The following is a 26,880-nucleotide window of genomic DNA, read 5'->3' as shown; positions in this document are numbered from 1 at the left end:
TAAATGTCTCACACCCTTTTAACCATACTGCTCATGGCTCTCACTATCTCCACAATCAATGTGAGAAGTGTGAAGAGCAATATACGAGCACAGAGTGTGTTATCCTTTTTAAAATCTTTTAAGTCAGATGTGTTTTTATTGCAAGAATGTGGTCTGCCTTTTTTAACAAATTACAGGAAGTGGGAGGAGATTTGGACCCCAGGACTTTCCATCTGGAGTGGGTCCAATTTTAACAAAAATGACGGTGTTGCTATTTTAGTAAAAAATCCCCATGTTTTGGTGAAGGGCAGCACTGTGGTGAGGGATGGGCGGGCAATTTTAGCTAATCTGACTTTTTTAGGTAAGGATTTTAACATTTTAAATGTGTATGGTTTTACAGGTAAAAACAACAGGTATGAGCTTTTAGAAGACCTGCAGCCCCACATGCTCGGGAGGGCTCCCCTAGTGGTAGCAGGGGATTTTAATTGTGTTTTATCAAGACAGGATAGAAAGAGGGTAGGAGAGGATTTTAAGGTCGACAAGACATCGGTTTTATTACAAAATATAGTCAAAGATTTTAAGTTAGTTGACTGCTTTAAAACAATGCATCAAAGAGAGGAGGGCTTCACCTGGTTCAGTGGTGATGGCGCCAGAGCCTCTCGAATTGACTATGTTTTTACAAGGGACTGCCCGCCGACCGATGCTACATTGAGCCCCCTCTTCTTTTCTGATCACATGATGCTCTCCTGCACCCTTTCACTACCCACGGGTGTGACCGTAGGGGGAGGGCTGTGGAAGCTGAACTGCTCCCTATTAGAGGATGAGGAAGTGATTAGTGAATATAGGGAGCAGTTCAGCCAATGGCAGACCCTCCAAGACTTTTTCGACTCACGTGCACAGTGGTGGGAGATGGTGAAACAAAGGACAGGACGGTTTTTTAAACAAATTGGAAAAGAAAAAAAGAATAAAGAAAAAAGACGCATGATGGGGCTGCAAAAAAGACTGCAGAGATATTTTAACCTTTTAAACAGTGGATTGGATTTTACAGAAGAAATTAAAGAAGTAAAGAAAGAAATGTCAGATTTGTCCGAAACAAAGACTAAAGGTGTCATTTTAAGATGTAAGGAGAGAGAAATAGAAGAAGGGGAAAAGTGTACTAGATATTTTTTTAAAAAGACAATAACACGGGGAGGGTCAATTAATACTTTAAAAACTTTTACAGGTGGGGAGGTAAATACAACAGATCTGATTTTAGGGGAAATTGAAAGTTTTTACAATAATTTATACAGCACTAAAGAGGTACACAATGGCATCTTAGAGGAAGTTTTAGGGTTTTTAGACAAAAAGGTAAAGAGTCCAGATGTGCTTTTATCCCAAGATTTTACTCTTTTAGAAATGCACAAAGCGCTAAAAGGTTTTAAAAAGGGGAAGTCCCCAGGCTTGGATGGACTCCCCTTTGAGTTTTATCTGACTTTCTGGGACATTTTAGCACACGACTTATTGACAGTTTTTAAAGAACTTGAGACTCTTGACAGACTTCCAGACAGCTTTAGAGTAGGGATAGTTACATTACTATACAAAAAAGGGGACAAGACTGACCTGAGAAACTGGCGACCAATCACTCTTTTAAATTATGATTGTAAACTTTTTAGTAAGATTTTAGCTACACGTATGTCGACTGTTTTAGAGGACGTAATCCACCTGGATCAAGCATGCGCTGTGCCCGGCAGGAAGATCACGGACAGCCTGGTACTGATCAGAGACGCCATCTGTTTTGCGAGAGACAGAAACATTCGGCTAGTAGTCCTAAATTTAGATTTCGAAAAAGCCTTTGATCGCGTCTCGCACCAGTACCTGTTCCAGGTACTGGAAAAAATGGGGTTTCCTGGGAGGTTTATAGCCTGGGTGGGACTGCTGTACAACGATCTGTCTAGCAGAATTTTGGTTAACGGGCATTTATCCAAAGCTGTAAAACTCTACAGCGGCGTCCGTCAGGGGTGTCCTTTATCTCCCCTTCTGTATGTGGCTTGTATTGAGCCACTGGCACAAATCTTGAGAAGGGATAAATGGATTAAAGGACTAGACATCCCAGGGACTGGTGGACTGACGGCGACCTGTGTTTTATATATGGATGACGTGACCCTTTTAGCGACTGACCTTTTATCAGTACGAAGAGCAATGGACTTGACTGACTGGTACGGTCGGGCCTCGGGCGCCAAGCTCAATAGGAGTAAGTCCGAGGCCCAGCTCTTCGGGCCGTGGGGGAACGTGGACACAGTTGGACTAGATTTGGATTTTAAAGACAATGATTTGAAAATTTTAGGTGTAAAATTTGACAGAGAGGGTGGAGGACAAGGAAACTGGACTGACATGTTAGGGAAAGTCAGGCAAAGACTGGGCTTTTGGGGACTGAGACAATTGACGTTTGAAGGCAAGATTTTAATTTTTAAAGCTGTGATTTTACCACTGATTTTACTTGTCTGTTCTGTTTTTAGTCCCCCAAGACGATTCCTGGCCAACCTGGAGAGGGCGGTATTTTATTTCCTGTGGGGGTCCAAGTGGGAACGACTAAAGAGGGAGGTCGTCAAAAAGAAAAAAGAGAATGGCGGGAAAGGCCTCCCAGACCCCCACCTGTTTTTAGGCAGCCGCTTTGCCGCCCTCCACATCCAGTACGCACTGACCCCATCCAGAGAACACAAGACAGCAGCCATGACCCGATTCTGGATGGGGTCATACCTAAGAACTTTGAAAATTTTACCCATTGATCTTAAAAGTCCTGTGTCTTTTAATTTGTCAAAAGAGCATAGTTTTATTAAGAAATTTTTAAAGAAATATCTTTTAGAGACAAATGATGCCACCATTTTAACTAACCATAAGTCTCTTATCTCTCTTGTGCAGGATCGAGAATCGGTGAGCCCGGTTCCAGGCCTCACACTAGGTGAGGCCAAAGATGTTTGGAGGAACGCAGCCCACCCAGCTCTCCAGAACAGGCTTAAAGACTTGTCGTGGATGGTGGCTCATGAGATCCTCCCGGTCAGGGCGGTTATGCACTCCAGAGGCATGGCCAAAAACTCCACCTGCCCACGGTCCGGATGTGGTTCCCCGGAGACCGTTCGACATCTGCTCTGGGAGTGCGGCGAAGCGCGGGACCTGTGGGCCAAGACCGGCCCCCTGTTTTTCCCGTGCCTGCCAGCGGGTGGGGCCCAGGTGGACTACAAGCTCGCCATCCTGGGGGTGGGTCAGGGCTTGAAGGAGCTGACACAACCAAAATTTTCCTCGCTCTGGCTCACCCTAAACGTGATCAAGGATGCCATCTGGGTCACCAGAAATCTGCTGGTGGGGAAACGCGTGACGGTCCCCCTCCACGCGTGCGAGCAGAAAATAAGATCAACGCTGCAGGGTGGGCCGCACGTCGTTATTCGGATGGGGGGGCCGGGGTCACACGTAGAAGGTCCCGGCCGCCACCGACCCTGGCCGCCCGTAGATGCACCCTCACCACACCGGCTACGGGAACAGCGGGCCAGCGGGCCGGAGGAGAGGGGATCTCCGCTGGGCACCAGAAGCGGGGAGTCTGGGGCCTGTTCTGGAGACCTGGAGTGAATGGACAATCTTGATAGGGACTCACCCTCGATCCTGTACAAGAGATGTTTTATTTGGCATATTTTATTGTTTTATTGTTTTATATTTGCATTCCTATTTTATTTTAATCCATTTTACCTTTACTTTAAAACAACACACAACATACATGGACTTTTACACAACACATCAACATAACTGATTTTTAACTGTAACTTATGTCCTTTTTGTTGTTTTAAGATATGTGCAAAAATGTGATTTTATAAGGAAAAAATGGATATTGAAAGAATGGAATGAAACAATGTGACAATAAACTTTTTTCGAAAGAAAAATCTGTTCTTATCAGTTTAATATCTGATACGTGCCCTACCCGGGCACCATATATTAAATTGATTTTTGGAACTGGGAGATGGAAGAGGGGCTTGCTCCGTCCACTCCACGCATCGACCCGGTATTGCAGTACTTCTGGGAACGGTGCACCCCCAAAAACTGTGTTCAATGAAAGAGATGTTTTAGTCTTGTGTGGCAGCAGGTGTTAATGGAAGTAACGTATATTGCTGTGTATGGGTGCTTTAAAGGTGTTGTAGGTGATCATATGCTATACAGGTAATGGTGGTGTGAGAGGGAAAAAAAAACAACAACTCTGTTCTTATCTCGTTTAACATCTGATTCGTCCACTATCCGGTGACCGCGTATGAAATTGATTTTTGGCTCATGGATCCGGAGCATGAAAACAACATCATCCACAACAACAACAGCAAAAGAGCCCGACTCTGCAGGTTTTTGATGTCTCTCTCTTATCTCTTGGAGTTTTTACGAATGAGCTGATGAGTTGAATCAGGTGTGTGTTTGATTGTCCGACCGTTGGTGAGGATTGCGGAGAGGGACACGGTTCCTCTGACGGGAGGCCTGGGAATTCATACTTACCTGGCAGGGGAGACACCATGATCAGGAAGGTGGTTCACCCAGGGCGAGGCTCGGCCATTGCACTCCGGTTGTGCTGACCCCTGCGAATTCCCCAAATGTGGGAATCTCGACTGCATAATTTATGGTAGTGGGGGACTGCGTTCGCGCTCTCCCCTGGACACACTGGTTAAAAGAGCAGATTGTTCAAGTTCCTCTTCTTCTGGTAGTTAACGACCTAGGAAGTCCAGAGAATTGAACTGCAGTGGTTGATCGAGAGATGTAAAACTCTCAACCTAGGACCAGTCTGCAAAAGTAGGGCTGTTTTTTAGTTTATTTTTTTCATCATTCTTCAAATAATCTCCATTATTCAACCAGCGCTTTTATTGGCAGTAGTGGTCCTAGAAGCAAAGTTGTTCCGAATGAGGAGTTCTATCATGTGGTATGAATACCTTGTGCATGTGTGAAAAATCACCTGACATACAGTCGCCTATGGCCGTATTCATGTTGTTGTTTTTACTGTTTACAGCGCCACCAAGTGGCCAGTCGCCACATCCCTTTTCACCTGAGCACAGGCTGAGCCCGTGCACAGGTGTACCGACTTGGGTGTAATTGTCTCATTCCGTTGGAGAGTTATGGCCATTTAAGTAAAGCCCGCCTCGCCCACTCCCAACGTTTTGGCGTCCCGTCGCCAACGTGAATCGAAATTCCGACTTTTTTCCCCATCGCTGTCGGCAATCAGACTCCAGGGAATCTTTCTGCACCGGTTTGGGTCAGATCGGGCGAAAGACCTAGGACTAGTGTGCAAAAGTAGCTTTTTCACAAAATCCCAAATACCCGAAAATCTCGCCAGCGCAACCATCGAATCCGAGGCCTGCGTCTTGTTCGGCCCGAGCCAAGGATTCCGGTGATGTAAGACACTTGGGTCTGCGACGGACGGTTCAGGAGTTACGAGGCATTTCGTACTTCTGATCGCTGCAGCGCCACCTTGGGGCCGAGCCTTGGTGATGTTGTAGACCGGGCGGGTACTACCATCCCTCAAGAGTTTCAAGTCTCTACGACGTACGCTTTGGTCTGCCCGCTCACTTTTAGGGCAGAATGTTTGTTGGTCCAAAATCCCAGGTTGCACTCCAAAGTGTCGTGTTGTGCGCTCTGCTGTGATCCATTTTCGGTGTCAACAGTCAAGCTGAGCTTGTATTGCTGTGAGCTGAGCTTGTTTGCTGGCGACCTTTAGACCCTCTCGCCACGGCCCAGGTGGGCGTGGCCTTTGACGGCTCCCCCGCCTCTGCGTCATTGTGTCATCGCTTCTCGGCCTTTTGGCTAAGATCAAGTGTAGTATCTGTTCTTATCAGTTTAATATCTGATACGTGCCCTACCCGGGCACCATATATTAAATTGATTTTTGGAACTGGGAGATGGAAGAGGGGCTTGCTCCGTCCACTCCACGCATCGACCCGGTATTGCAGTACTTCTGGGAACGGTGCACCCCCAAAAACTGTGTTCAATGAAAGAGATGTTTTAGTCTTGTGTGGCAGCAGGTGTTAATGGAAGTAACGTATATTGCTGTGTATGGGTGCTTTAAAGGTGTTGTAGGTGATCATATGCTATACAGGTAATGGTGGTGTGAGAGGGAAAAAAAAACAACAACTCTGTTCTTATCTCGTTTAACATCTGATTCGTCCACTATCCGGTGACCGCGTATGAAATTGATTTTTGGCTCATGGATCCGGAGCATGAAAACAACATCATCCACAACAACAACAGCAAAAGAGCCCGACTCTGCAGGTTTTTGATGTCTCTCTCTTATCTCTTGGAGTTTTTACGAATGAGCTGATGAGTTGAATCAGGTGTGTGTTTGATTGTCCGACCGTTGGTGAGGATTGCGGAGAGGGACACGGTTCCTCTGACGGGAGGCCTGGGAATTCATACTTACCTGGCAGGGGAGACACCATGATCAGGAAGGTGGTTCACCCAGGGCGAGGCTCGGCCATTGCACTCCGGTTGTGCTGACCCCTGCGAATTCCCCAAATGTGGGAATCTCGACTGCATAATTTATGGTAGTGGGGGACTGCGTTCGCGCTCTCCCCTGGACACACTGGTTAAAAGAGCAGATTGTTCGAGTTCCTCTTCTTCTGGTAGTTAACGACCTAGGAAGTCCAGAGAATTGAACTGCAGTGGTTGATCGAGAGATGTAAAACTCTCAACCTAGGACCAGTCTGCAAAAGTAGGGCTGGTTTTTAGTTTTTTTTTTCATCATTCTTCAAATAATCTCCATTATTCAACCAGCGCTTTTATTGGCAGCAGTGGTCCTAGAAGCAAAGTTGTTCCGAATGAGGAGTTCTATCATGTGGTATGAATACCTTGTGCATGTGTGAAAAATCACCTGACATACAGTCGCCTATGGCCGTATTCATGTTGTTGTTTTTACTGTTTACAGCGCCACCAAGTGGCCAGTCGCCACATCCCTTTTCACCTGAGCACAGGCTGAGCCCGTGCACAGGTGTACCGACTTGGGTGTAATTGTCTCATTCCGTTGGAGAGTTATGGCCATTTAAGTAAAGCCCGCCTCGCCCACTCCCAACGTTTTGGCGTCCCGTCGCCAACGTGAATCGAAATTCCGACTTTTTTCCCCATCGCTGTCGGCAATCAGACTCCAGGGAATCTTTCTGCACCGGTTTGGGTCAGATCGGGCGAAAGACCTAGGACTAGTGTGCAAAAGTAGCTTTTTCACAAAATCCCAAATACCCGAAAATCTCGCCAGCGCAACCATCGAATCCGAGGCCTGCGTCTTGTTCGGCCCGAGCCAAGGATTCCGGTGATGTAAGACACTTGGGTCTGCGACGGACGGTTCAGGAGTTACGAGGCATTTCGTACTTCTGATCGCTGCAGCGCCACCTTGGGGCCGATTGGGCCGAGCCTTGGTGATGTTGTAGACCGGGCGGGTACTACCATCCCTCAAGAGTTTCAAGTCTCTACGACGTACGCTTTGGTCTGCCCGCTCACTTTTAGGGCAGAATGTTTGTTGGTCCAAAATCCCAGGTTGCACTCCAAAGTGTCGTGTTGTGCGCTCTGCTGTGATCCATTTTCGGTGTCAACAGTCAAGCTGAGCTTGTATTGCTGTGAGCTGAGCTTGTTTGTTGGCGACCTTTAGACCCTCTCGCCACGGCCCAGGTGGGCGTGGCCTTTGACGGCTCCCCCGCCTCTGCGTCATTGTGTCATCGCTTCTCGGCCTTTTGGTTAAGATCAAGTGGTTGTCTTTTTGATCTTTGGAGAAGGAATGATGGCAGGTGCAGCTGCGCCTTCAGTCCCAAGGGCGGGACTGAGAAATACGTTGCGTTTCCAAATGAAGGAGCCTGTGATGGAGATGATGGAAAGAGAAGTGTTTGCACGGGTTATACTTTTGGACAAGATGAAGTTGAAAGTGGAGGACGTGTACTGCTTGCAGACCAACAGAATGGAAAAATGCTTTGATGTAACGCTGAGTACTGTGGAAATGTACAAAGATGTGATGGATAAAGTTGGAAAGATTGGCAAAGAAGGTATCATGGGGAAATTCAATGTGGTAAGCCTTGACAGACCCAATTTCAGAGTCATCACTTTGCACATGTTCAATCCATACGTTACTGATGAAGCATTGATGACGTTCCTTGCTAATTATGCTGAAGTCCTCACACCTGCAAGATATTTAAAAGATGGTGTTGGTTTATGGACTGGGAAAAGACAATTCCAAGTTCTTCTAAAAACTGACGAGAGTGGTTTTGAGGGGTTGATGCACCCTCCTGCATATTTCAACATTGGGGCTGATAAAGGTTTTCTGTTCTACTCTCGGCAGCCCCCTTTTTGTAGGAGGTGTAGACGGTACGGGCACGTTGATGGCAGGTGTGGTGAAGAAAGATGTCGGCGGTGTTTCAAGCTAGGTCACACGGCAAAAGATTGCAGCGTTCCTAAGACTTGCCACAGCTGCGGCTCATTAGACCACTTGATGAAGGATTGTAAGGTGGGTCGGAGGCAGCATGGCAGAGGATGGGGTGTGGGAGAAACAGAGAGACAGATGGAGGAGGTTGGCCAACAAGATGTCATGGTGCAACATGTAAAGGAGAAGATGGCGGTTGTGGAGGGAAAGGAGGGGGCCAAAGCGGCGGTGGAAGGTAATGCGACTGAGGAAGTGGAAGATGTGATGGTTGCTTTCTTGGAGGCATTGAACGGGGAACATTTCAGAGTCGCAGAGCAGCGCCCAAATGACGTGGAAAGCGTGATGGAGGTGGAGGGACAAGGCCTCCTAGAGGGATCGAGAGGAGAAGAAAGTCAGCTGGTTAGGAAGGCAGAAAAGATAAAGGAGAGACCAGGCAAGAGGGCGAGAGCTGAAGAGATGCTAAAGTTAAGCTTTTCGGAGGAATCCTCGTCCACAGACAGTCAAGAGGGGCTTGAGATGGACAATGCTAGGCCCTTATTTCTGCTGACAGAGGGGAAAGTTAGCAGCGAAGATGAGGATCAGATGGATGATTCAGTGGGTCTTAGCGAGGTTCCTATTCGCTGGTCGGATTTGGTTGTCAGTGACACTGGGTCCACAAGTTTGGAGGGACAAGAGACAAAGGGTACTCCACTGGCAGAATAAATGTTCTGCAGTGATGAATTGACTGTGGGGTCCATAAATGTTAGAGGTATTAGGGACTCGGTGAAGCGTAAAGCTGTTTTTTCTTTTTTAGGAAATTATAGGTGTAATGTGTTTTTTTTACAAGAAGTTCATTTAAAGAGTCTAGAGGATTCTAGGAAATTTACAAAAGAGTGGGGGAGAGGTGGAGCAGTATGGAGTGTGGGGGGGGTTTATTCTTCAGGGGTCGGGATTTTGTTTTGGGATAAAGAGATTGAAGTCATAAATCATTTCATTGTTTCTCCGGGGAGGGTGATTGGGGCTGATGTAAAGTGGAGGGGGGGAGAATATAGATTGCTTTCAGTTTACGCTCCTCAAACTGTTGATGAGAGAAAGGAAATGTTTGAAATGTTGTTAACAGTTTGTGCCACCAATAAGCAAATTATAATGGGAGGGGATTTTAATTTGCAATTGAAAGATATAGAGGACAGCAGTCTGACGGTGTTGGAAGGGGTTCTGCAAGGGCATGGGTTGGTAGATGGGGGCCAAGGGGTTAATCCAAAGGTTTGTGTAACAACGTGGAGGAACTCTAGAGGGGTGGAGAAAAGGTTAGATTATGTTTTTTTTTCTAAGACTTTTGTTTTGGAAAGGGGTGGAGTAAGGCCTGTGTTTTTTTCTGATCATGAAATGGTTTGGTTTGTAGTTAAAGGGAATAATTTAATGTTTGGTAAGGGGTACTGGAGGATGAATATTGAGGTATTGAAGGAGAAACAATTTTGTGATGAGTATGTATTCTTTTTTAGGGGGTTGGAGGGGTTAAAGGTCCTGTATAGCGATGTCGGGGGATGGTGGGAAATGGTTAAGAGTCGCTCAAAGGAATGGATTGTTAAATACTGTAAAAGAAGGATGAGGAAGATTTGGAGACAGGCAGGAACTTTGCAAAGAGATTTAGAGTTGAAGTTTGAAGAGTACAATGTTGGGGGTACTTTTGACTGGGACATGGTTCATTCCCTGAAGAGACAGATAAGGTTGATTTATGAAGACCAAGCTAAAAGGTTTTTGTTTAAAAGAAGACAGGAGACTCGAGAGAACGGGGAAAGTTGTAATGCAGCCCTTTTTAGATCTGTGAGGGATCGTAAAGAGAAGCAAGCAATTGTTGAGTTAAAAGATAAGGAGGGAGTGATTTTGACGAAAATAGAGAAAATAAGTGGATATGTAGAAGAGCATTTCAAACAGTTTTTTAGTGAGAGAAATATAGTTGTGGAGAAAAGTGAAATGTTTGTTAAATTTCTGGCAAATACAGTTCCGGAGGATGTAAAGGAAGAGTTGAGCTCCCCTATAACAATCGAAGAGGTCGAGGGAGTATTGAAGCGGATGGGTAAAGGTAAAGTACCAGGGGTTGATGGCTTACCGGTTGAATTTTATGTCAGATTTTTCAATATATTAGGCCCTTATTTGGTGGAGATGGTTAGAGAGGTGTTGGAGAACAAAAAAATAAAAGGCTCAATGTCAATCGGGGTTATGACCCTTCTTTATAAAAAAGGTGAAAGGGCAGATATTGCTAATTATAGGCCGCTTACAATGCTAACTGTGGACTACAAGATCATAGCAAAACTTTTGGCAGACAGACTGAAGAAAGCCCTACCTCATGTAGTGCATGTCGATCAAACATGTGGGGTAGTGGGTCGCAGTACTAAATGGAACTTGCAGCTTATTAGGGATGCCATTGCGTGGGCTGAAGATAGGGACCTTCCATTGATGGTGGTTAGTCTAGATCTAGCTAAAGCATTTGATAGGGTGAATAGATGGTTTATGTTCAAGGTTATGGAGAGGATGGGATTTGGGGAAGTCTTCATAGGATGGATTAGAACGCTGTATAAAGAAGCTAGTTGTTTGGTCCAGGTGAATGGGAGGTTAGGCCAGGGTTTTGAGATAAGGGAGGGAGTGAGGCAAGGGTGTCCTCTCTCACCATTACTCTTTATTCTTTATATGGAGCCGGTGGCAGAGGCAATCAGAATAGATGGTAGGATAAAGGGCTTGACGATACCTGGCAGCAAGGGTACTGTAGTTAAGTTATCACAGTATGCGGATGACACTACGTTGCTGTTGGAGTCAGATAAGTGTCTTGAAAGAGCCTTGTACTTATTTGGGGAGTTTTCTTTAGCGTCTGGGGCTTGCTTAAACATTTCAAAGTCATCTGTCAAGTTCTTTGGAAGGTTTAAACAGAGACTAGATGGAATTGGTGGTCTGCAGGTGTGTGAGGGCCCTGTTAAAATTTTGGGCATACATTTTCAGAATGAAGGGTCAGCAACTCTGAACTGGATTGGCCGTATTGCATCAGTACAGATGAGGCTGGCTAGATGGAAGGGGCGGAGGTTAACATTGATGGGGAAGGTTTTGATATTGAAGATGGATGTGTTGCCCGTGTTTCAGTATTTAGCTTACATTTATCCTTTACCAGCATGTATGAGGAAGGTGGTAATGAGGTTACTATTTAATTTTGTTTGGGGTGGTAGGTATGAATACGTGAAGAGGTCTGAAATGTTCAACCCTGTTAGCAAAGGAGGACGGGATGTGCCTCATATACCTTTAAAACTTGACTGCTTGTTTGTGTCTTCCATTCTAGCACAGTTAGCTGAGCCATTGAAGCATCCATCATGGTTTTTTCTTAGGTTGTTTTTTTCCTATCAGGCGAGGCATGTAATGAGGTGGTCCAACGATGGTCCAAGAGCAGAGGTGCAGCCTTGGCACTACAAGCATGCCGCTAGGTGGATGAGTAAATATCCTGAGAGTAAGGAGGTGGAAGTTTGTTTGGAGCAGAGGAAGTTGTATGGGATGGTAAGAGAAAGGGTGTCCAGTGTAGTTCAGGTTGGGGTTCCGCAGTTGGTGTGGACGAATATTCAGCCAAAAAACCTTGAGAATAGTTTAAAAGATCTTAATTGGTTATGTTTTTTGAGGCGTCTACCAGTGAAAGAGATTATGTACAGGCATGGGTTAGCTAAGGATGGAAGTTGTCCTAGAGAGGGGTGTTCTGGAGAAGAGACTATCAGGCACGCATTTTGGGAGTGTGCCTTTGCTCAGAGAGTGTGGACAAAGGGAGAGAGGTTATTAAGAATGATTTCAGGTAGCTTTAAGGTTTCTAGTGAGAATATAATGGAGGGCATTAGGTGCAAGAGGGGTGAAGGGAAAGATATCTTTTTGCTTTGGTTAATAATGAGTTTGATAAAGAAAGGACTGTGGGAAGAAAGGAAATGTATAAGTAGGGGGAAGGGGAAAAATTCGGCAGAGGGAGTAATACAGGGTGTGGAGGCTGAATTAAGGGGAAGGATTAGGTGGGATTGTCAAAGGTGGGGCAAACATGCTGCTAGAGAAAGGTGGAAAAATTTGTTTGAATTGTAATGTGATGGATATATGTAGAATGTATGAGAAATAATATAAAAAAAAAAAAAAATAAAAAAAAAAATCGATCGCTTCTCTGCCTTTTGGCTAAGATCAAGTGTCTGGTCCTAAGGTAGAGACAGCGATCGCCTCTTGTTGGACTTGGTCTCGTGTGTTGCTTGTCACACGGGACACACACCCTTCAGGAGGTACATTGACAAGCGGCTTTTAATTGACGACTCGTTCTACGAGGAATCTTCTGGTTTTAAGGTAAGCAGGTTTTAATTTATTTATTGTATATTTATTGTTGGGTTTTAGCCGCAGCAGGCTAGTGGTGCCTCCAACATGTCGGCTGCTCGTGCCGGCATGAGGAGGCACCACAGCGTGCGTTTTAAATTTAAACCAAAAGAGGATGGCACTCTCCAGGTCATGTCCAGGCTGGACTTTTCTAGGAAGTGCATCCAACAGTTACTCGGTTTTAAGGTTGTGGACATAAACTGCCTGTTGACTCTGCCCCTGAATCATGGCTTTGATGTAAGTTTTGCTTCTGCTTCCTTGCTAAGTACTTTTTGGACTCGATTTGAAATGTGTAAAGCCAATTTCTCCATGTTCACTGTGGAAAAACTGACTGATAATTCACTGAAAGTTGTGATTGTCAGGATGTTTAATGAAACAGTTAGTGGAGAAGATATTTCTGTATGGTTGGCAAGATATTGCTCTATTCGTGGACAACCAGTCAAGGTTTTAGATGAAGACGGTATCTGGAGCTGTGCGTGGAGAGTGCCCATTAAACAATGGGCAGATCCCAACAGCTACCATGGCCTGAGTCAAATACCTTCTATGATTGTGTTGGGAGAGAATAGAGGCTACATCCATTACCAAGGGATGCCCAAGCTATGCCGCAAGTGTGGCAAACTTGGACATCTCGCCGAGGCATGCCAAGAAGTAGTGTGTAGGAAGTGCAGAGAAATTTGGCACATTTTTGAAGAGTGCCAAAATGGCAGAAAGTGCAACCTCTGTGGAGAATCATCCCATCTCTACAGAGACTGCCCTAAAAGTTTTGCCAACAAGTTAAAAAGCAACAAAATGGCCGCCCCACCCAAAGAACAAACAATTGAGGAGGCGGGCCCCGAGGTTTTGGCGGGAAATTCAAACCCCCAGCCAGCCTCAGGGATGGACAGGAAGGAGGAAGTGGGGCGGCCACAGGGGCGGAGTCAATTCTGGCAGTTGGTGAGGGGGAGGAAGCCAATCCTCAAAATGAAATTGAAAAAGAAGACAGTATGGAGGATGAAGAGGAGGAAATGGCTTCCTCCCTAGTAACCGTGTCTGAGGTTAGTGTGTCCACGAGTGGGAGTGAAACAGATGTTTCGCTCCCCAATGCTCAAGTGCAGAAAAGAACTGCGAGATCTCCTCTGGTTCAAACAGAGGAGAAAAAGCTGCGGGTAGCGCATCGGCTAGATAGTTCCCCCATGGAAGATCTAGACCGTATGTGGCCCGCAGAATCTCCTAATGAAGTCTCTTTTCTGCATTTCAAGCTAAGAACATCATCGCCAAAGGATTCGCAAGAGGCCTTCTCTGCGAGCCCTGAGGCGTCAAGCACTTGCCCCCCTGATCCCAGCTCATCTGGGGAAAAGGGAAGGCAAGTGCAACAAGAAATAACATGATTTTAATTATATCTCTGTAGTCCCTTGGTTGCTTTTAAATGTCACACACCCTTTTAACCATACTGCTCATGGCTCTCACTATCTCCACAATCAATGTGAGAAGTGTGAAGAGCAATATACGAGCACAGAGTGTGTTATCCTTTTTAAAATCTTTTAAGTCAGATGTGTTTTTATTGCAAGAATGTGGTCTGCCTTTTTTAACAAATTACAGGAAGTGGGAGGAGATTTGGACCCCAGGACTTTCCATCTGGAGTGGGTCCAATTTTAACAAAAATGACGGTGTTGCTATTTTAATAAAAAATCCCCATGTTTTGGTGAAGGGCAGCACTGTGGTGAGGGATGGGCGGGCAATTTTAGCTAATCTGACTTTTTTAGGTAAGGATTTTAACATTTTAAATGTGTATGGTTTTACAGGCAAAAAAAACAGGTATGAGCTTTTAGAAGACCTGCAGCCCCACATGCTCGGGAGGGCTCCCCTAGTGGTAGCAGGGGATTTTAATTGTGTTTTATCAAGACAGGATAGAAAGAGGGTAGGAGAGGATTTTAAGGTCGACAAGACATCGGTTTTATTACAAAATATAGTCAAAGATTTTAAGTTAGTTGACTGCTTTAAAACAATGCATCAAAGAGAGGAGGGCTTCACCTGGTTCAGTGGTGATGGCGCCAGAGCCTCTCGAATTGACTATGTTTTTACAAGGGACTGCCCGCCGACCGATGCTACATTGAGCCCCCTCTTCTTTTCTGATCACATGATGCTCTCCTGCACCCTTTCACTACCCACGGGTGTGACCGTAGGGGGAGGGCTGTGGAAGCTGAACTGTTCCCTATTGGAGGACGAGGAAGTGGTTAGTGAGTATAGGGAGCAGTTCAGCCAATGGCAGACCCTCCAAGACTTTTTCGACTCACGTGCACAGTGGTGGGAGATGGTGAAACAAAGGACAGGACGGTTTTTTAAACAAATTGGAAAAGAAAAAAAGAATAAAGAAAAAAGACGCATGATGGGGCTGCAAAAAAGACTGCAGAGATATTTTAACCTTTTAAACAGTGGATTGGATTTTACAGAAGAAATTAAAGAAGTAAAGAAAGAAATGTCAGATTTGTCCGAAACAAAGACTAAAGGTGTCATTTTAAGATGTAAGGAGAGAGAAATAGAAGAAGGGGAAAAGTGTACTAGATATTTTTTTAAAAAGACAATAACACGGGGAGGGTCAATTAATACTTTAAAAACTTTTACAGGTGGGGAGGTAAATACAACAGATCTGATTTTAGGGGAAATTGAAAGTTTTTACAATAATTTATACAGCACTAAAGAGGTACACAATGGCATCTTAGAGGAAGTTTTAGGGTTTTTAGACAAAAAGGTAAAGAGTCCAGATGTGCTTTTATCCCAAGATTTTACTCTTTTAGAAATGCACAAAGCGCTAAAAGGTTTTAAAAAGGGGAAGTCCCCAGGCTTGGATGGACTCCCCTTTGAGTTTTATCTGACTTTCTGGGACATTTTAGCACACGACTTATTGACAGTTTTTAAAGAACTTGAGACTCTTGACAGACTTCCAGACAGCTTTAGAGTAGGGATAGTTACATTACTATACAAAAAAGGGGACAAGACTGACCTGAGAAACTGGCGACCAATCACTCTTTTAAATTATGATTGTAAACTTTTTAGTAAGATTTTAGCTACACGTATGTCGACTGTTTTAGAGGACGTAATCCACCTGGATCAAGCATGCGCTGTGCCCGGCAGGAAGATCACGGACAGCCTGGTACTGATCAGAGACGCCATCTGTTTTGCGAGAGACAGAAACATTCGGCTAGTAGTCCTAAATTTAGATTTCGAAAAAGCCTTTGATCGCGTCTCGCACCAGTACCTGTTCCAGGTACTGGAAAAAATGGGTTTTCCTGGGAGGTTTATAGCCTGGGTGGGACTGCTGTACAACGAGCTGTCTAGCAGAATTTTGGTTAACGGGCATTTATCCAAAGCTGTAAATCTCTACAGCGGCGTCCGTCAGGGGTGTCCTTTATCTCCCCTTCTGTATGTGGCTTGTATTGAGCCACTGGCACAAATCTTGAGAAGGGATAAATGGATTAAAGGACTAGACATCCCAGGGACTGGTGGACTGACGGCGACCTGTGTTTTATATATGGATGACGTGACCCTTTTAGCGACTGACCTTTTATCAGTACGAAGAGCAATGGACTTGACTGACTGGTACGGTCGGGCCTCGGGCGCCAAGCTCAATAGGAGTAAGTCCGAGGCCCAGCTCTTCGGGCCGTGGGGGAACGTAGACACAGCTGGATTAGATTTGGATTTTAAAGACAATGATTTGAAAATTTTAGGTGTAAAATTTGACAGAGAGGGTGGAGGACAAGGAAACTGGACTGACATGTTAGGGAAAGTCAGGCAAAGACTGGGCTTTTGGGGACTGAGACAATTGACGTTTGAAGGCAAGATTTTAATTTTTAAAGCAGTGATTTTACCACTGATTTTACTTGTCTGTTCTGTTTTTAGTCCCCCAAGACGATTCCTGGCCAACCTGGAGAGGGCGGTATTTTATTTCCTGTGGGGGTCCAAGTGGGAACGACTAAAGAGGGAGGTCGTCAAAAAGAAAAAAGAAAATGGAGGGAAAGGCCTCCCAGACCCCCACCTGTTTTTAGGCAGCCGCTTTGCCGCCCTCCACATCCAGTACGCACTGACCCCATCCAGAGAACACAAGACAGCAGCCATGACCCGATTCTGGATGGGGTCATACCTAAGAACTTTGAAAATTTTACCCATTGATCTTAAAAGTCCAGTGTCTTTTAATTTGTCAAAAGAGCATAGTTTTATTAAGAAATTTTTAAAGAAATACCTTTTAGAGACAAATGATGCCACTGTTTTAACTAATCACAAATCTCTTATCTCTCTTGTGCAGGATCGAGAATCGGTGAGCCCGGTTCCAGGCCTCACACTAGGTGAGGCCAAAGATGTTTGGAGGAACACAGCCCACCCAGCTCTCCAGAACAGGCTTAAAGACTTGTCGTGGATGGTGGCCCATGAGATCCTCCCGGTCAGGGCGGTTATGCACTCCAGAGGCATGGCCAAAAACTCCACCTGCCCACGGTCCGGATGTGGTTCCCCGGAGACCGTTCGACATCTGCTCTGGGAGTGCGGTGCTGCGCGGGACCTGTGGGCCAAGACCGGCCCCCTGTTTTTCCCGTGCCTGCCAGCGGGTGGGGCCCAGGTGGACTACAAGCTCGCCATCCTGGGGGTGGGTCAGGGCTTGAAGCTGACACAACCAAAATTTTCCTCGCTCTGGCTCACCCTAAACGTGATCAAGGATGCCATCTGGCTCACCAGAAATCTGCTGGTGGGGAAACGCGTGACGGTCCCCCTCCACGCGTGCGAGCAGAAAATAAGATCAACGCTGCAGGGTGGGCTTCACGTCGTTATTCGGATGGGGGGGCCGGGGTCACACGTAGAAGGTCCCGGCCGCCACCGACCCTGGCCGCCCGTAGATGCACCCTCACCACACCGGCTACGGGAACAGCGGGCCAGCGGGCCGGAGGAGAGGGGATCTCCGCTGGGCACCAGAAGCGGGGAGTCTGGGGCCTGTTCTGGAGACCTGGAGTGAATGGACAATCTTGATAGGGACTCACCCTCGATCCTGTACAAGAGATGTTTTATTTGGCATGTTTTATTGTTCTATTGTTTTTATGTTTTATTCCTATTTATTTTAATCCATTTACGTTTCCTTTAAAACAACACAAATATTAACATACATGGACTTTTACACAACACACAATCAATAATTGATTTTTAACTATAAATTGTGTCCTTTTATTTGTTTGTTTAGTTGTTTTAAGATGTGTAAATAAATACTTGATTTAAAAAAAAAAAAAAAAATGTAAATGGAAAACATGGAATGAAAACTTGTGACAATAAAACTTTTTCGAAAAAAAAATCTGTTCTTATCAGTTTAATATCTGATACGTGCCCTACCCGGGCACCATATATTAAATTGATTTTTGGAACTGGGAGATGGAACAGGGGCTTGCTCCGTCCACTCCACGCATCGACCCGGTATTGTAGTACTTCTGGGAACGGTGCACCCCCAAAAACTGTGTTCAATGAAAGAGATGTTTTAGTCTTGTGTGGCAGCAGGTGTTAATGGAAGTAACGTATATTGCTGTGTATGGGTGCTTTAAAGGTGTTGTAGGTGATCATATGCTATACAGGTAATGGTGGTGTGAGAGGGAAAAAAAAACAACAACTCTGTTCTTATCTCGTTTAACATCTGATTCGTCCACTATCCGGTGACCGCGTATGAAATTGATTTTTGGCTCATGGATCCGGAGCATGAAAACAACATCATCCACAACAACAACAGCAAAAGAGCCCGACTCTGCAGGTTTTTGATGTCTCTCTCTTATCTCTTGGAGTTTTTACGAATGAGCTGATGAGTTGAATCAGGTGTGTGTTTGATTGTCCGACCGTTGGTGAGGATTGCGGAGAGGGACACGGTGCCTCTGACGGGAGGCCTGGGAATTCATACTTACCTGGCAGGGGAGACACCATGATCAGGAAGGTGGTTCACCCAGGGCGAGGCTCGGCCATTGCACTCCGGTTGTGCTGACCCCTGCGAATTCCCCAAATGTGGGAATCTCGACTGCATAATTTATGGTAGTGGGGGACTGCGTTCGCGCTCTCCCCTGGACACACTGGTTAAAAGAGCAGATTGTTCGAGTTCCTCTTCTTCTGGTAGTTAACGACCTAGGAAGTCCAGAGAATTGAACTGCAGTGGTTGATCGAGAGATGTAAAACTCTCAACCTAGGACCAGTCTGCAAAAGTAGGGCTGTTTTTTAGTATTTTTTTTCATCATTCTTCAAATAATCTCCATTATTCAACCAGCGCTTTGATTGGCAGCAGTGGTCCTAGAAGCAAAGTTGTTCCGAATGAGGAGTTCTATCATGTGGTATGAATACCTTGTGCATGTGTGAAAAATCACCTGACATACAGTCGCCTATGGCCGTATTCATGTTGTTGTTTTTACTGTTTACAGCGCCACCAGGTGGCCAGTCGCCACATCCCTTTTCACCTGAGCACAGGCTGAGCCCGTGCACAGGTGTACCGACTTGGGTGTAATTGTCTCATTCCGTTGGAGAGTTATGGCCATTTAAGTAAAGCCCGCCTCGCCCACTCCCAACGTTTTGGCGTCCCGTCGCCAACGTGAATCGAAATTCCGACTTTTTTCCCCATCGCTGTCGGCAATCAGACTCCAGGGAATCTTTCTGCACCGGTTTGGGTCAGATCGGGCGAAAGACCTAGGACTAGTGTGCAAAAGTAGCTTTTTCACAAAATCCCAAATACCCGAAAATATCGCCAGCGCAACCATCGAATCCGAGGCCTGCGTCTTGTTCGGCCCGAGCCAAGGATTCCGGTGATGTAAGACACTTGGGTCTGCGACGGACGCTTCAGGAGTTACGAGGCATTTCGTACTTCTGATCGCTGCAGCGCCACCTTGGGGCCGATTGGGCCGAGCCTTGGTGATGTTGTAGACCGGGCGGGTACTACCATCCCTCAAGAGTTTCAAGTCTCTACGACGTACGCTTTGGTCTGCCCGCTCACTTTTAGGGCAGAATGTTTGTTGGTCCAAAATCCCAGGTTGCACTCCAAAGTGTCGTGTTGTGCGCTCTGCTGTGATCCATTTTCGGTGTCAACAGTCAAGCTGAGCTTGTATTGCTGTGAGCTGAGCTTGTTTGTTGGCGACCTTTAGACCCTCTCGCCACGGCCCAGGTGGGCGTGGCCTTTGACGGCTCCCCCGCCTCTGCGTCATTGTGTCATCGCTTCTCGGCCTTTTGGCTAAGATCAAGTGTCTGGTCACTGGTTGAGACAGCGATCGCCTCTTGGAGGTTTCTTGGCTCAAGATCACCCTGTATCCTGAGCCATACAACTTTTAGGAGGTACATTGATCCAGTTGCTTTTACTTCTGTACTGTATTAAGGTAAGATTTTTTATCTATTTATTTATTTATTGTTAATTGAATTATTATTTATTTGTATTTTATTTTATTGTTTATTTTTAGGCTGTTGGTGCCTCCAACATGTCGGCTGCCCGTGCCGGCGTGCGGAGGCACCACAGCGTGCGTTTTAGTTTTTTAGAAAAAGATGGAAAGAAGTTGGAAATGTCCAGACTAGATTTTTCTAGGAAACTGATGCAGAAATGTTTAGGGTTTACCCCCGTGGATTTGAATTGCATTCTGACCCTGCCTTTTAACAAAGGCTTTGATGTGAGTTTTAAGAATGCAGCACTGTTAAATGACTTCTGGCAACTCTTTGACACACATAAGACCCAGTTCTCCATGTTTAAAGTGGAGAAACTAACTGATAACACACAAAAAGTGGTTATTGTTAGGATGTTCAATGAGACTGTAAATGGAGAAGATGTTTGTACATGGTTGGGAAGATTTTGCACTGTGAGGGGCCAGGCTATGAAGGTTTATGATGAAGGCGGTATTTGGAATTGTGCCTGGAGGGTCCCCATTAAGCAATGGGAAGACCCCCAGGGCTTCCAAGGTCTGAGGCATTTGCCACAAATGATAGTTCTGGGAGAAAACAGGGGCTACATCCACTATCAGGGGATGCCCAAACTCTGCAGGCGATGTGGGGAGTTGGGGCACCTTGTTGAAGCATGCCAGAAAGTCTTTTGTAACAAGTGTAGAGAAATTGGACACTCTTTTGACGAATGTCCCAATGGCAGAAGGTGTAATCTTTGTGGAGACTTTTCCCATCTCTACAGAGATTGCCCCAAATCGTTTGCCAACAAAGTTAAAGCACACAAAATGGCGGTTGAGGAGAGAGTGCAACAGGATAACGAGGAGGCGGAGCCAGATTCAAATCTCCCGCCAAACCCTGTGATTGGTGGAGAGAAAGCAGATGACAGAGGTAACGAAGGGGTGGAGCAAAGGAGTGAAGTAAAACAAGGTGAGGAAGATCAAATGGAAGGGACAGATGAAGACAACACAGAGGTAAGTGAAAATGCAGGGGAGGATACAGACGAGTTACAAACAAAAAGTCAATTAAGTGAGCAACTCCCCTGTGCTCAATCGATAAATAAAAAGAGAGCGGCACATTCCCCTCTCTTGAAAGAAACCGATAAAGATAAAATAGGAAGATTCTCTGACTCCTCCTCGTCAGACGACCTGAATAGATTATTCCCAAGTCATACAGCAAATGAGATTTCTTTCTTATCGATTGAGCTGAAATCATCCACACCCAGGAGCTCACCCTGTGATTCAGAAGGGAAAGAAACTCATTCCCCTGCCTCCCCTTTGGTGGGAACGCAGGAAGAGTTTGTTTTACAAGGAAATCTGTTTTTTAATGGATAGTTGTTTTTAAATTTTTTAAAATGTTGTATCTGTCTTCTTTTATACTCATTTTAATGCTCACGACCATCACTATCTCCACTTTAAACGTGAGAAGTGTGATGTCACAAATGAGAGCACAAACAGTTTTAAATTTTTTAAGTACACAACCCTCTGATGTCTTTTTACTACAGGAATGTGCCTTACCCTTTTTAAAAGACTACAAGAAGTGGGAAGACCAATGGCAGCAAGGACCCTCCTTATGGAGTGGTTCAAATCAAAATAAAGCAGACGGAGTAGCCATCCTGATAAAAAACACACAAATATTGGTGAAAGGGAGCACAATATTAAGAGACGGACGGGCCCTTTTAGCCAATTTGACTTTTTTAGGGAGGGATTTTAATGTTTTAAACTTTTACGGGAACACAGAAAAAAATGACAGATACAGCCTTTTAATAGATATGCAGTTCCACTTACTAGGAAAGACTCCTTTAATTTTCGCAGGAGATTTTAATTGTGTTTTACAGAGGAAAGATAGGAAAGGGGCAGGGGAGGATTTTAAAAAGGACAAGACTACAGTTTTACTGCAAAATATAATAAAAGATTTTAGACTGACTGACGTTTTCAAATCCATGCATCCCAACAATGTGGGCCACACCTGGTTCAGTGGTGATGGCACCAGAGCTTCCCGCATTGATTATATTTTTACCAGAGACTGGTCTTTATTGGATGCCAGATTAACCCCACTTTTCTTTTCTGATCACACTATGCTATCTTGCACCCTATCACTTCCTCCCGGTTTGACAACAGGTAGAGGTCTGTGGAAGCTAAACTGCTCCCTGTTGGAAGACCTGGAGATAGTAAAAGAATACAGGGAGCAGTACAGCAATTGGCAGACCCTACAAGACTTCTATGATTCAAGAGCACAGTGGTGGGAGGTGGTGAAGGGAAAGACCAAGACTTTTTTTAGATGGGCAGGGAAAAAGAAAAAAGGAAAAGAATATAGACAAATGGTGGGACTGCAAAAGAGGCTACAACGCTACTTTCATCTTTTTAATCAGGGGTTCGACTTTAAGGATGAAATAAAAGACGTCAAAAAGGAAATGTCTGAATTGGCAGAAGTTAAAAGTAGAGGAATTATTCTGAGAAGTAAAGAAAAGGAAATAGAGCAGGGAGAGAAATGTACACGATACTTTTTTAAGAAAATACTTAATAGAGGTGGAGCAATGGTGAAATTGAGAAACAAAGAAAGAGAAATGATGACAGACACAAATGGTATTTTAACAGTAGTAGAAAGTTTTTATGAGGAACTCTATGGAAAAAAGGTAATTGATGATGGTATTTTAAATGAAACACTAACCTTTATAGAGAAAACTGTAAAAGATAGTGCAGGTCTGACAAATGATTTTAACCTCCTTGAGATGGACAAAAGCTTAAAAAATTTTAAAAAGGGGAAATCCCCTGGAGATGACGGACTCCCTCTAGAATTTTATCTGACCTTTTGGGACATTTTAAGACAAGACTTACTGGCTGTTTTTAATGACTTTGATAACCTCGACCGACTTCCAGACAGTTTTAGAATGGGTATAATGACACTTTTACACAAAAAAGACGACAAGACAGATTTAAAAAACTGGCGTCCTATAACCCTTTTAAACTTTGACTGTAAACTTTTTAGTAAACTTTTATCAACACGAATGTCAAGAGTTTTAGCAGAATTGATCAACCCGGATCAAGCCTGCGCCGTCCCTGGGAGAAAGATCACGGACAGCCTCGTACTGATAAGAGATGCCATCTGTTATGCGAGAGACAGAAATATTCGGCTGATAGTTTTAAACCTAGATTTTGAAAAAGCATTTGACAGAGTCTCGCACCATTACTTGTTTCAAGTATTGGGGAAAATGGGCTTTCCTGGGAGATTCTTAGCTTGGGTGGGATTGCTGTACAGGGACATATCCAGCAGAATCCTAGTTAATGGGAACCTTTCAAAAGCGATAGATATACGCAGCGGTGTCCGTCAGGGCTGTCCGTTATCTCCTCTCCTGTATGTGGCTTGCATCGAACCCCTAGCGCAGGTCTTGAGAACGGACAAGTGGATAACGGGACTGACCATACCCGGGACCGGAGGACTGACTGCAAAGACTGTTTTATATATGGATGATGTTAACCTTTTATGCACTGACGTTTTATCAATACAGAGGACCATGGACTTGACAGACTGGTTTGGGAAAGCGTCTGGAGCTAGACTGAACAGAGAAAAGACCCAGGCACAGTTCTATGGCCCATGGGAACCTAGCAAGACTGTTGGACTGGACATCACTATTAAAAAGACAGACTTAAAAATACTGGGCATAAAATTTGACAGAGACGGGGGAGGGAGTGGAAATTGGCATGATGTGATGGGAAAAGTGAGGAAAAAATTGGGGTTCTGGGGACTGAGACAGCTGACAGTTGAAGGGAAGGTTTTAATTCTAAAAGCGGTGATTTTACCACTGTTCTTATTGTTATGTTATGTTTTTTTCCCCCCTAGATTCTTTCTTGTATCTCTGGACCGGTCCATGTTTTATTTCCTGTGGGGGTCCAAGTGGGAGAGGCTAAAAAGAGGAATTATGAAGAAAGCACCAAAAAATGGAGGAAAAGGCGTACCGGACCCTGACTTGTTTTTAGGAGCCAAATACACTGCACTACACCTAAAGTATGCCCTGACCCCATCCAGACAAGACAAAACAGCAGCCATGGCCCGGTTCTGGGTGGGGTCTTTTTTAAGATCCATCAATATTTTACCAACAGACTTGACAACACCACTTGCATTTGACCAACCCCCTGCATACACTCATATAAAAAAGTTTTTAAAGAATTTTAATTTGGAAAAAGAAAGAGTGACTGTTTTAACCAACCACCGCTCTATCCTCTCCCTTGTGCAGGAACGGGAACAAGTGTGTCCAGTGCGCGGGCTCACTCTAGGTGAAGCCCAAAAGGTTTGGCGAAATGTATCCCACTCAGCTCTTCATAACCGACACCGAGACCTGGCTTGGATGGCTGCCCATGAGATCCTCCCGGTCAGGGCCGTGATGCACTCCCGAGGCATGTCAGAGAATCCCATCTGCCCGCGGCCCGGGTGTGGCGCGCCCGAGACCGTGAGGCACGCCCTCTGGGAGTGCAGTTCTGTGAGGGACCTGTGGGCAACAGCTGGCCCCCAGCAATTCCCGTACCTGCCAGTAGGGGGGGTCCCAGACTACCCTATGGGGAGAGGAGGGGTGAGCCAAGATGAAACACCAGCTAAAACACCATCAAAGCTATGGCTCACCATCCTCTGTATCAAAGACGCCATTTGGACCTCCAGAAACCTACTGGTAGGGAAGCGCATGCAGGTGTCCCTCCACGCCACCATCCAGCTGGCTAAGTCAAGGCTGCAGGATTACACCGCATGTCGCCATTCGGATGTGGGGGTCAGAGCTTCACAGGAAAAGGTCCCCATAGCCACGAGCCCTGACTGCCCGTAGATGCCCCCCAACATCTTAGGTGGAGCAGCGGCGCCTCGGTTCAAGAGGATCTCCTCCGGGCCCAGAAGGGTTGGGTCCTTGGGACTGGTTCTGAAGAGCTGAGTGGAGGTTTAAAATGGTTATAAGGACATACCCACTCCTGTACAATGGAAGAGAGAGCTTTTAAACTCTGTTTTTTTTTTTATTTTATTTTTTTTATTGTTTTATCTGTATATTTATTCTATTTATTACCTTTTTTATTCATACCTTACTTAATTTTTTATTTTTAACAGAATGCTTTTCTTTTACTTAAAAAAAGTATATGTACTGTATATGTATATATGTATACGTGTATGTATTTATATATATATGTGTGTGTATGTGTATGTATATATATATATATATATATATATATGTACATGGGCAAATGGAACTGTTTTATCGCTTCAAAAACAAAAGAACAAAGAACAAAAAAGCATGTGAACATTCTGTAAAAATGATATGATGTATAAATGAATGAAATGGCACAATAAAAATATGTCAAAAGAAAAAAATCTGTTCTTATCAGTTTAATATCTGATACGTGCCCTACCCGGGCACCATATATTAAATTGATTTTTGGAACTGGGAGATGGAACAGGGGCTTGCTCCGTCCACTCCACGCATCGACCCGGTATTGTAGTACTTCTGGGAACGGTGCACCCCCAAAAACTGTGTTCAATGAAAGAGATGTTTTAGTCTTGTGTGGCAGCAGGTGTTAATGGAAGTAACGTATATTGCTGTGTATGGGTGCTTTAAAGGTGTTGTATGTGATCATATGCTATACAGGTAATGGTGGTGTGAGAGGAAAAAAAAAAAAAAAACTCTGTTCTTATCTCGTTTAACATCTGATTCGTCCACTATCCGGTGACCGCGTATGAAATTGATTTTTGGCTCATGGATCCGGAGCATGAAAACAACATCATCCACAACAACAACAGCAAAAGAGCCCGACTCTGCAGGTTTTTGATGTCTCTCTCTTATCTCTTGGAGTTTTTGCGAATGAGCTGATGAGTTGAATCAGGTGTGTGTTTGATTGTCCGACCGTTGGTGAGGATTGCGGAGAGGGACACGGTGCCTCTGACGGGAGGCCTGGGAATTCATACTTACCTGGCAGGGGAGACACCATGATCAGGAAGGTGGTTCACCCAGGGCGAGGCTCGGCCATTGCACTCCGGTTGTGCTGACCCCTGCGAATTCCCCAAATGTGGGAATCTCGACTGCATAATTTATGGTAGTGGGGGACTGCGTTCGCGCTCTCCCCTGGACACACTGGTTAAAAGAGCAGATTGTTCGAGTTCCTCTTCTTCTGGTAGTTAACGACCTAGGAAGTCCAGAGAATTGAACTGCAGTGGTTGATCGAGAGATGTAAAACTCTCAACCTAGGACCAGTCTGCAAAAGTAGGGCTGTTTTTTTAGTTTTTTTTTTCATCATTCTTCAAATAATCTCCATTATTCAACCAGCGCTTTGATTGGCAGCAGTGGTCCTAGAAGCAAAGTTGTTCCGAATGAGGAGTTCTATCATGTGGTATGAATACCTTGTGCATGTGTGAAAAATCACCTGACATACAGTCGCCTATGGCCGTATTCATGTTGTTGTTTTTACTGTTTACAGCGCCACCAAGTGGCCAGTCGCCACATCCCTTTTCACCTGAGCACAGGCTGAGCCCGTGCACAGGTGTACCGACTTGGGTGTAATTGTCTCATTCCGTTGGAGAGTTATGGCCATTTAAGTAAAGCCCGCCTCGCCCACTCCCAACGTTTTGGCGTCCCGTCGCCAACGTGAATCGAAATTCCGACTTTTTTCCCCATCGCTGTCGGCAATCAGACTCCAGGGAATCTTTCTGCACCGGTTTGGGTCAGATCGGGCGAAAGACCTAGGACTAGTGTGCAAAAGTAGCTTTTTCACAAAATCCCAAATACCCGA

General features: G+C 45.1%; 1 protein-coding gene, 6 non-coding genes and 2 pseudogenes across 7 annotated transcripts; all 9 read left to right on the top strand.

Annotated features, from left to right (window-relative positions):
- The first annotated feature begins 33 nt into the window (after nt 1–33).
- Nucleotides 34–14,015, top strand: LOC143713526 (uncharacterized). Its single transcript, XM_077204858.1, has 5 exons — nt 34–3,379; nt 7,701–9,053; nt 12,561–12,697; nt 12,746–13,379; nt 13,963–14,015. Exons 1-5 carry the CDS (start codon nt 34–36, stop codon nt 14,013–14,015), a joined length of 5,523 nt encoding a protein of 1,840 aa, XP_077060973.1.
- On the top strand, nt 3,865–4,040 carry LOC143713731 (U2 spliceosomal RNA; annotated as a pseudogene).
- LOC143713823 (U1 spliceosomal RNA) lies at nt 4,475–4,638 on the top strand. Its single transcript, XR_013195313.1, has one exon. It is a non-coding gene; the product is annotated as a U1 spliceosomal RNA (small nuclear RNA).
- Nucleotides 5,759–5,949, top strand: LOC143713675 (U2 spliceosomal RNA). Its single transcript, XR_013195226.1, has one exon. It is a non-coding gene; the product is annotated as a U2 spliceosomal RNA (small nuclear RNA).
- On the top strand, nt 6,384–6,547 carry LOC143713821 (U1 spliceosomal RNA). Its single transcript, XR_013195311.1, has one exon. It is a non-coding gene; the product is annotated as a U1 spliceosomal RNA (small nuclear RNA).
- A 3,996-nt stretch (nt 14,016–18,011) lies between the features above and the next one.
- Nucleotides 18,012–18,185, top strand: LOC143713767 (U2 spliceosomal RNA; annotated as a pseudogene).
- Nucleotides 18,186–18,619: 434 nt separating this feature from the next.
- LOC143713820 (U1 spliceosomal RNA) lies at nt 18,620–18,783 on the top strand. Its single transcript, XR_013195310.1, has one exon. It is a non-coding gene; the product is annotated as a U1 spliceosomal RNA (small nuclear RNA).
- Nucleotides 18,784–25,435: 6,652 nt separating this feature from the next.
- Nucleotides 25,436–25,621, top strand: LOC143713779 (U2 spliceosomal RNA). Its single transcript, XR_013195279.1, has one exon. It is a non-coding gene; the product is annotated as a U2 spliceosomal RNA (small nuclear RNA).
- Nucleotides 25,622–26,055: 434 nt separating this feature from the next.
- On the top strand, nt 26,056–26,219 carry LOC143713819 (U1 spliceosomal RNA). Its single transcript, XR_013195309.1, has one exon. It is a non-coding gene; the product is annotated as a U1 spliceosomal RNA (small nuclear RNA).
- The last annotated feature ends 661 nt before the right edge of the window (nt 26,220–26,880 follow it).

Source organism: Siphateles boraxobius, unplaced genomic scaffold (assembly GCF_051911475.1).
Source record: "Siphateles boraxobius isolate OS27281-9 unplaced genomic scaffold, OSU_SipBor_1 52, whole genome shotgun sequence".
In the NCBI taxonomy this organism is placed as follows: domain Eukaryota; kingdom Metazoa; phylum Chordata; class Actinopteri; order Cypriniformes; family Leuciscidae; genus Siphateles; species Siphateles boraxobius.
This window is presented reverse-complemented; position numbering and strand designations above follow the sequence as displayed.

Excerpts from the sequence above, each read along its gene's own strand:
- LOC143713526 (XM_077204858.1), top strand. The coding sequence starts at position 34 with ATGGCTCTCACTATCTCCACAATCAATGTGAGAAGTGTGAAGAGCAAT. Across the intron at positions 12,698-12,745 it reads AGGAATCTTCTGGTTTTAAG|CCGCAGCAGGCTAGTGGTGC; the intron begins GTAAGCAGGTTT and ends GTTGGGTTTTAG. Across the intron at positions 13,380-13,962 it reads GGCATGCCAAGAAGTAGTGT|CTAAGAACATCATCGCCAAA; the intron begins GTAGGAAGTGCA and ends CTGCATTTCAAG.